Source organism: Manis javanica, chromosome 17 (assembly GCF_040802235.1).
Source record: "Manis javanica isolate MJ-LG chromosome 17, MJ_LKY, whole genome shotgun sequence".
Taxonomy (NCBI): domain Eukaryota; kingdom Metazoa; phylum Chordata; class Mammalia; order Pholidota; family Manidae; genus Manis; species Manis javanica.
The window spans coordinates 51,507,953-51,517,501 of record NC_133172.1 but is presented as its reverse complement, the minus strand read 5'-3'; the positions used below and the strand labels follow the sequence as shown (position 1 = coordinate 51,517,501).

General features: G+C 51.2%; 1 protein-coding gene across 1 annotated transcript in view; it reads right to left on the bottom strand.

Moving 5' to 3' along the window:
* Positions 1-95: 95 nt before the first annotated feature.
* Positions 96-9,549, bottom strand: part of PMFBP1 (polyamine modulated factor 1 binding protein 1) — a 40,630-nt gene continuing 31,176 nt past the window's right edge. The window contains exons 15-20 of the mRNA XM_073225763.1: positions 8,897-9,061; positions 8,203-8,370; positions 7,753-7,920; positions 6,764-6,867; positions 6,029-6,103; positions 96-3,881 (exon numbers count right to left, since the gene is read on the bottom strand). Of these exons, the coding sequence (XP_073081864.1) occupies positions 3,515-3,881; positions 6,029-6,103; positions 6,764-6,867; positions 7,753-7,920; positions 8,203-8,370; positions 8,897-9,061 (1,047 nt within the window). The 3' untranslated portion in view covers positions 96-3,514. The remainder of the gene's footprint in view (positions 3,882-6,028; positions 6,104-6,763; positions 6,868-7,752; positions 7,921-8,202; positions 8,371-8,896; positions 9,062-9,549) is intronic.

The following is a 9,549-nucleotide window of genomic DNA, read 5'->3' as shown; positions in this document are numbered from 1 at the left end:
TGTTCTGGGTGAGTTGGGAAGCCAGGCTTTGTGATCCAGCACCGGTTACCACCACTACTTCAATTCTTTTTACCTCTAACCACCTTTATTGGGAATGCAGATGGAAACTGACTTCGCAGCTGTGGAGGAAGATGATAGGACTTCTGGTTGCTTGCCTGGGAAGGCTTCTAATCTTGGCCCCAGGTAGAAGGGCCTGGAGAAGGTGTCTGCCTGCTCTGGAGAGAGAAGTAAGCTGGGTGTGTGATCTCTGCAGACTTGGGGTCAGGATGCAACAGAACAGGAAAAAGACTAAGGTTCTAGTTAACGACTTTATTACTAACAGGCCGTGACCTTGGTCACAAACTTACCTGCAAGTCCTTTAGATCAGAAAAATGAGGCCAGGAGGAGATGAAAACCACAAGTCCAGTCCAACCTTCTAATTTAAAAGCAAGTAACACCTGGTGAAGGATACCTGGCACACACAGGTGTCCTAGGATGAGTGAGGAGGTCCCTGCCCCCCAGGGACTCCCCCTGAATCTGTTCTGGTATTGGGACTTCCTAGGAGTCTGTTTGGACCTGTGTCTCCAATGTTTTCTCTTCAATTATGGACCCTTTCCATTCAGATACACCTTAAAAGTTTCTTTCAGCTTTAATATGCTGATTCTCACCATCTCTTCCTCAGATGATAACAGATTCTTTTTCTAGAGGTACAAAATCATTTCTGTGACAATGGCCTTGAAATGGCTATCAGGCTTCATGGTATGAGGGAACACTGAGGCTGTTGAACTGGGTGTCTTTACAGGGGTCCCCTGCTTAGCTCTCAATCACTTGCATTTATCCTTGAATGCCTCGTTGACAGTAATAGGGTACTTTAGACACATTAGAAATAGCAGGCTCATTCTAGGGACCCCAGAGCTGGCTTGCCAGGCCCTATCTATGGCAGGAAGCTGCCCCCTCAGTTGGGCCACACAGAGAAAGCTCAAAAGACAAGTGCCTAAGTGGCAACGTGGTGGTTGCACATTGCTCTCCCTTCCCTTTAGTAAGGAGGTGGGCTGAGGCGGCTGCTGTTTGCTCTGGGTTCCATTAGTTCAGGGGGAGAAGAATTATACTCTGGGTGGGTAGAAGAGGGTCTATCACAAAGGGTTCTGTGGGCCCCAGCCACCAGAATCTCAGTGACACCTTCCCACTGGGTGGCCAAAGCACTTACTTTTTTTTTATAATCCCCTTGGTTAAGTCCTGGCTTCATAAGCATTTCCTTTTACTTTTTTGTAATTTTTTTTAGAGCAGTTTTAGGTGCACAGCAAAATTGAGCAGGAGATACAGAGATCTCCCACATACTCCCCTGACACCCAGCCTCCCCCACCATTGTCTCCCACCATCAACATTTCCCACCAAAGTGGTTCATTTGTTTAAATCGATGAACCTACATTGACAACATCATTGTCCTACAGAGCCTATAGTTTACATCAGGGTTCACTCTTGATATTGTACATTGGATGGGTTTGAACAAATGTATGATGACATGTATCCACCATTATAGTATCATCCAGAGACTCTATTAAATCAGCTGTTCAAACTACTTCTTAAGGAACTCCTTTGGTTGTTTCTTAAAGAGTTCTAAGCAGGCAACACTCAGCTTCCTTGCCGGTTCTCTTATCTTTAGAGAAACTAGATTTCTCGGAGCCCAGCCGCTGTCCTCGGTCAGGTCACCTGCCTAGCTGGGCTCGCAAGGCCGGCTGGCTGGGTGACATTGTTTTTCTGGCTCTGCTGCCCCTTTGCCCCTGTAACTCAATGCCTGCTTTGCTCCGCTGTAATCACCCCATGGGAAGTGGAAGACAAACTTGAAAGTGTACAGCATTCCAAGAATCCCACTGTTGTCACTTTGGCTAAAAATTTTAAACCTTTTTGTAAATTATAGAGACAAAATGCCTTCTGAGTGGATTGTGCTGGGGATTTTAATGACATTGAACTTTTGCTAGAATAAATGAGCCCACAGGCTAGAACTAGGAAGCTGTTTCATTAGTATCAGATTCTTTACTCTTTGTTTTCTCTAGAAAATAATATCCTTACTCGAAACCAAATGGGAGAACAACCATCACAACAGAAACTACTAGAAATGCCCTTCACTCTGCCTCACGTGGCACTTCTGGAATTTTCCCTTCCCAAGCCCTGGCAGGCAGGGGCATCTTATGTGACATGTTGCTATTAGCAGGGAATTTTCTTACCTTTTGTTGGCTGGGGAGGGAAGCAAGAATATTTAAGAATCATTACCAACTAGTGGGTTTCTTTCACTTTTCTGGTCCTCCAACTCCCTTTCCAAATGCAAGCCCTTTCATTTCTTTCTCTTATTTTACCTTAGTAGCTATTTCAATTTCCTACAGATTAGGAATATAAATTCTAGACATTACTCAGTTTAACAAAATCCTACCACAAGTAAATAGTTTAGCTGTCCTTGGAGTTTGTTATAATGGAATTGTACTTGTATTGAGCTAGCTGGGGAGAAAAATAAAATTGTTAAAAGGGGCAATGTAATATGGGGGCCAAGGAGAAAGCAGATGGCTCTTTCTCCTTCCGCATTTGGGATATGTATCACTTATTTATCTTCTTTTCTTTTGGGTCTCAGGATTACTTTCTTTTTGAGGTTTTTAGATGTTTTCCTTCTTAAATTTTAGAGGCAGAAAGGATGAAAAAGGAGCTAATTAGCTCTTGGTTTAAAAACTAATGTAGAAGCTTGCTTTGGGGATGATGGCTTCCCTGTACGTGTGGAAGAGCCCCTTGTCTTTCAGAATCCAGAGAAAACAGGAATGAATGTGCTGCTGGGGGCGTGAGGGGCAGAGATGTCTTCAAGTCCCCAAGAGCTCACCAGGATTGCTCTGCTCATGTCTTTATTTTAGGGTTTGGGCCCGGAGATGGTAGTATGGTTCCAAGCCTCACTCCACTGCAGGAAGTGGACAAAACTCAATGAAATGTTAGTGTCTTGCAAAATAGGCTGAGACCTTGATGTATGCCCATAAAAGCTAATCCAAGTCAAGAGAGGGATGGGAACTCACTGTCCTCTGAAAAACGTGGTAGAGATGGTGCTCAGGGCAGGGCGCTGATTCTATCAATACGAGGAATCTGAGGGAACAGGAAATCACAGGCTTGATTTGTGGAGGAATTAAGAAGGCCACTTCCTCAAGGACCGGCCTCCTGGCTAGGCAGCTCTGTGGCGGGGTGAATTCTTCCCTCAGGAGTAACATAGAGTCTGTAGGTGGCAGAACAGAGAGCTGTGGCCTCAGACTGGGCAGGGGACGCGGCGCTTGTGGGGTTTCCAGGACATGTCACGGAAGGAAGATGCCTGTCCTGCCTGTGTCCCCCTTGTCCCACATGTCCCAAAGGACCTGGGTGGGTGGGGATAGGTCTGCGTTTGAGGTACCGGGGCGTCGTCAAGGGTTCTCAGATCAGAATGAGCCTAATTCATTGGTCTCCTCCCTCTACAGATGAGCACTGACCTCTGGCCCAGAGGAACTAAGCAAAACATCTGCTTTCTTTAACCCTATTTGGTCTTCCGATCCAGTGATCTCTTGGAAAGTATTATTGGGCTGTCATTATTAAGATTTTTTTGACCCCCAGGACTAACGACATTATAGGAAGTAGCAAAAAGACAAATGGCAGACATACCTGAGCAGTGGGGCACACCGACAAACTCGGTGACTTCCCAAGACCTCTGGCCCATGTCCAGGGATGTCCCCCTCCAGCCTGAGGCGGTGCACGGTTTCCCCTTGTGTGCGGACCCCGTTCCGCCCTGGCCTGGGGCTTCCGTGTGCGGCTTTGGGTTTCCGGCTCTCACCTTCTTCTCCTCTAGCTCATTCTTCAGCTGCTTATTTTCCTGCTGCAGGTGGACCACTACACCGAGGAGGCGGCTGCGGAAGGAGAGGGAAGGACAGGTGGGCACCCAGGCTGCTCCAGCTCCTTGCTCCCCACCAGGAAGGACAGATAAAGGGGTGCCACAGGAACGAGGGCCGTGGACATCCAGTCCCTCCAGAGCTGGTGCTCACCTGCTCCATGGAAACGGGGGCCTATGTGTGCCCCCAGAATGAAGCCCAGGCCTGGGGTTGGAGCGGACCTAGAGCCAGTACTCCTGAGCCACTGTGTTTTGTCCTCTCAGGGCCTATTTTCTTATGCTGTGGGGACAATTTGATCTGCCTTCTGGGGTTCACATAAACATTTATCTTGACCACTGTTAGAAATTCGATTTGAAGAGCCAGAAGCTGTAACAAACGGCTCTGATCCTGTGAGCTTGGTTTCTCATGGCCACACCTCAGAAACGCCCTCACCCAGGTCCCATACCACGGCTCACGTTTTTCTGCTTCCCTTTGCCAAAAGGGGATCCTGGCTCTGCTGAAAGCTTGGATAAGCAACATCTCCATTTTATGGACGAGGAGATGGTGGCTGCTACGTAGGTGAAGGAAAGAGCAGGTAACATGTCTTCTGTGGCTCAATAAATGGCCGCTGTTAATACCAATGTTTGTATTTCCCTGAACTGACGTTGAGGGCAGTGGGTGACTGAGGCTCTGGAGCCAGACTTCCCCGAGTCGGAGTTCTGTGTGTGCCATTCACTAGTCGTGAGACCGTGGGCAACCTGCTCAGCCTCTGAGTTCCTTTTTATTCATACAGAACTGGGGATCATAATGGCACTGAGCCCAGGGGGTCTCATGAAGGTTAAGTAAGTTAATACATGTAAAGCTCTTAGAACAGTGCCTCCCATGTGTGAACAATAAATATTAGTTAACAATAAATATTACTATTCAAAGATAGTTTTCCTTCAAATAGGTTCAAACAAACTGAAGAATAAGTTCTTTGGGAAACAGAACTTTCTGGAACTTGGCACAATATAAGAAAAAGCCTCAAGTTCTTTGTTACCTTTAGATTCTGACAATTTCTCTTTTAATTGATCCCTTTCAGAAAATATTTTTGTCCTAGTAAAAAATTTCATGGTCTTTATAGAGGAAATCACATACAGAATTTACCTCCAACTTTTTGGCAAATGTTTGCCCTCTTGGTTTCTATAAGCCTGACCAGCATTGAAGACACCCCTCCCCCTGCAGCCTCTCAGGCCACTGCTGGACACCACAGCCCCTGGCCTGGGGATGGGGTCCTTGCCACGCCCTCCTTCCCTGCCCCCTGCCACTCTCTCTGGCCCGCGCCCATCAGCAGCCCTGATGCCTTCAGCATCCTGCTCCTTAGATCCAAGTCCTGACCTCTCTGTTCCCCGGCCTCCTGGTCCCAACGATCCTGTTGCTCCTTCAGCTCGGCCGCCCTCCTAAGGTCAAAGCTAGAATAGAACTTTCCAACTGTGGCTGCACAAATGGGTTCAAGGTGCGTTGAGTTACCGATGCCCTCAGCCCTTGGGGCAGGGCTTGGGGCAGCCCCTGCTTGGCCAACCGTCACAAGTAATCCCATCCCAGGCCTGCTCAGTGGGCCAAACAAGTGCGGTCGTTTCCTAAGGGTTCTCTGACACAGGCTTGGGGAGCACTGCCCTAGAGCTCGTCGTACCCCGTTCCTACCCCTCTCAGAAGGCTGCTTTAGTTCTGTACATTCACCTCTGTTGCCCACCTTCCAGCACTCCCCCACACCACATTCTCTGCCAACACAGCTTGGAGGGTGGGGCAAAAGCACCACCTAGGTCCCCACGTGGCCATGTGGGACAGAGGGACCCCACCAAGCCAGACTGCGCCCCTCCTAGGGGTGCTCCCTCTATGCTCTATGTGCCCTCACTGGGAGCGCTCTTTGTCACAGCAGCTACAGCCCTGCCCCCACGGAGTCACGCTGCCTTTCAGGGCCTGTCTCCTTTTCAGCAGTTGGGACCTCAGCTTCACAGGTGACAGTGGGAAGGGGCACAGAGGCAATTAGCCCCCTTTTGTATTGTTGCTGAGGGAACTAAGGCCCAAAGAGGTAAAGTGATGTGCCCAAGGTCACACAGACGCGGATTCAGGACGCAGGGCCTTTCCAATGTCCCAGGCCTCTCCTGGGGCCCAAGCAGCAGCCAAGGTGGTGTGGGATGACTTACTCCTTTTCACCAGACAGCTTGGCGATGTATTTGACCTGTTCATGGAGCTTGTTTCCTAGTTTCTCATTGGCGATCCTGTAAGAAAACCCACAAGAGAAAAGAGTTCCCAGATTCCCACGAGCAAGAGCATGAGCTGGCTGAACAGGACGTTGGAGCTCTGGCTTCACTGGGCCCCGGACCCCCACGCATCACCCAGTCCCCAGCGCTAGAGCCTTCCTAGCCCCTGGCGGTTAGGAGGTACTTAAGTCCATACTCAACTTTTATGCAAAATCACTGTGATCCCAGGTGAGTTCCAGGGATCCAGGCAGTGAAGCTGGATTCCAGGCTGGGAAGAGGAAATTCGACCCACAGCGAAGCATCCCTTCTGTCTGGAAGCTATTCCATTTCTAAGTCAGCAGGGCTTTCTGACCCTGCCCGAAGAGTCGAGGCCCCTGCATCTTATTCCCAAACCTTGAGTATGGGGAGATGATCCACTTTCCAGGAGGCAGTGTGTGTGTGTGTGTGTGTGTGTGTGTGTGTGTGTGTGTGTGTGTGTGTGTGTGTGTGTGTGTGTGTGTGTGTGTGTGTGAGAGAGAGAGAGAGAGAGAGAGAGAGAGAGAGAGAGAGAGAGAGAGAGAGAGAGAGAGAGAGAGAGAGAGAGAGAGAGAGAAAGAGACACTACCCTTTGGCACATGTGGTGTTACCAGCTCAGCCCAGGCCTTGTGACACCACCTTCCTTTTTTCTTCCTCACTTACTTCTGCTCTTTTGCCCACTGCTCCATGTCGGACATAATCTGATGATTGTCTCTGGGCAGCCTATAGGTGTCTTTGGGCACAGAACGCTGGGGCATGCAACGGGGCTTTGGGAAAGAAGAAAATGAGATGGTAAGGGGTGGGAGAACAGGGCAGTCACCTCCCTTCTTCCCAATCAGGCCTCTTTTCCAGTGTCAAGAAACATCGACACTGCTGCGTAACCCCAGATGGAACTGTCACAGCGGGACCGCTATCTCTAGCAGTGCTGGTGGCATACACACACAGGTGACATCTCTGAATAGACACCATTTAGACTCAAAACCTTATAATGACCTTTGGGCAAAGGCATTAGAATGTTTTGTTCTAAAAAAGCAATGTGTTAAACCAATTTTTTAACAAGTGGAAGAAAAATTATCTTGAGGAAGGGATGTCTTTTTTCTAATTCGAGCAAAGGCCCTGTGGCCACCCCACGGTATCCTGCAGCCTTCTGCTGTGAACTTCACTGCTCAGGCAGCTAGGCAAGGGGCATGGAAAAGGGCACTTAGCCGATTTCACTGCGGGGTAAGTCAGATGGGTTCTGAAGGGGGGTGCCTGGCGGAGTATCTAAGGGGCAGCTGGTGTGTCTGACTGGGAGCTGGCACTTTCTTCTCAGCAACGGGCCTTTGGCTTGCTCAGTATCTCCATCAGCAAAGCCACAGGAAGATGGGTGGCGATAGCCACCGTGGCCCCAGAGCACCAGCCGCTGCTTCGTACTGAACAGGGCAGGTGTCCTTTCCTTGTTCGGGGACCCCGGCCCCTCACCAGGGCCTGCCCGGCATCTGGACAGTTGGGGATGCACCGCAGGGCCGGGCCCCAGGCTCTAACCAGGGGCGTCCCCTCTATGTTCTCTGTTCCTTCATTTGGAGTGCTCCGGGGTCCGGGCCTGCCCGGCATCGGGGGTCGTGGGATCGCTGGCGGGGCCCCGGAAGGGACGGGCAGCGGAGAGCGCCCACCTCCCGCTCGTCCGCGAGGAGGCTGTCCTTCAGGGCGGCCATCTCCTCCTGAAAGGCCCTGAGCTGCTCCTCCTTGGCCGCCAGCATCCGGAGGTCGCCCTGGTGCTGCTTCTGCCACTGCAGCACCTGGCCGCTCATCTCCTCCAGCTTCCGGTCGAAGGCGCGCACCTGTCGGGGCGCAGAGTGAGGCGGGAGAGCCCTGGGGGGCCCGCGCGGCCGGGGACGCGGCCTCGGCTTCAGGAGGCTCTTCGGGGGTGTTGGGTTTCTAGTAGCCGGCAGAGGGCGCCCCTGCTCTGATCACCGCCGCCCGGGCCCGACGCTCCCCGAGCCCGGGAGTGAAGGGCGCCCGGTAGCCAAGGGGTTGGCCCGGCGCTACAGAGTTCTGGGAGCAAGAGGAGACCCTGGGGACCCAGAACAGAAAGGCAGCCTGAGCCCCTGGCTGCTGCCCACCTCTAGCTCACTCTGCTCATGGAAGCCCTGAAGTTTTTTCAATTCCACGTTGAGCCACTTCATCCTCTCCTCATAAACCACGATTTCACCTTCCAGCTGACCTTTCCTCTCTTGGGCCTGTGTCAAGCTTCGGTGCAGGCTCTTTGTCTCCGAGGTCAAATGATCAAGCTTCCATAAAGACAAAGGGCATGAGAGTGGCCGTCAGAGCCCTTTGGGCCCCTCAGCTGAGTCCTGAATGGAGAAGTGTCCCAGTCCCCTTGTCCTCCACCAGGAGCGGCACAGACACCCGATCACCTTGCCTAGCGTCCCTGAGCGGGGTGGGAAGTGACAGAGGTTGGCTTCTGCATCCTCTTTCCCCTCCCCATCTGCTCTCTTTCCAGTCTTATGAACTGATCAGTCAGGCATGATCAGCACAGGGACGGGGCATGTATTTCCCTGACAGTCCAGGTTTTGGGAAAACCTTGCTCCTGGGTCATGCACGGGCACAACGACTTAGATTTGGCCTTCATCTCTGTACCTCCCCCCAAGCAAGCCTCACGAAGAGGAAGCAGACCCGTCTCTGGAAGGGCATCCCAGCCCATCAAGGGGTTTGCACATGGCTCTGGTGACAGCCGGTCATGCAGGGGATCAGCTCCTGCACCCCTCACGCTACTTGGACATCTTTGCCGGAAGCAAATGAGAGGGCGTGGCTCACCTTCTCCAGGGCTTGGGTCAGGTCATCTCGGCAGGCAGCTGACTTCCGGGACAGCTCCTCATAGGCTTCTTTACTGACCATGGTCTGGAGACATTGCTTCTCTTTCTGCAGACTCTTGTCCAGCTGAACCTGCAGACTCACTAAGGTCTCCTTCTGATGGGATATCTTTAGGGAGGAGGAACATCCCTGTCAAAGTTCATGGCTATAGAGGCATTCCCTGATCTACAGGACATGGACAAGAGCTGGGCCCTCTTCTCTCTGTATTGTCGCAGAGCAGTCTGTGATAATGCCCACGTCCTTACCTCACTGTTGTAAAAGGAAGGAAGCCTGCCTTTCCAAGCTCTTCTGCATCCCTCTCCCCACAGTCCCCTTTCTAGTTAGCATGTACCCCAGCTAAAAGGAGTACTGGAAGTACTGGGCCGTGTTGTATCAAGTACACCAACAGTCCCTTTCACAGGCTCTGCAGTGTTTGATAAAGATCTGGAATCCAAGTCTAGGTTAGGAGACATGATACAACATTTCCATCGTGGGTATTATACCTTACTTAGTTCTTGCCCTTATTCACTAGACTTGCTGCACCATGAAAGTGGACTGTGTGTGCTTTCTTCATTGCTGGGTCCCCGCCATCTACGGCACAGGGCATGGCACATAAT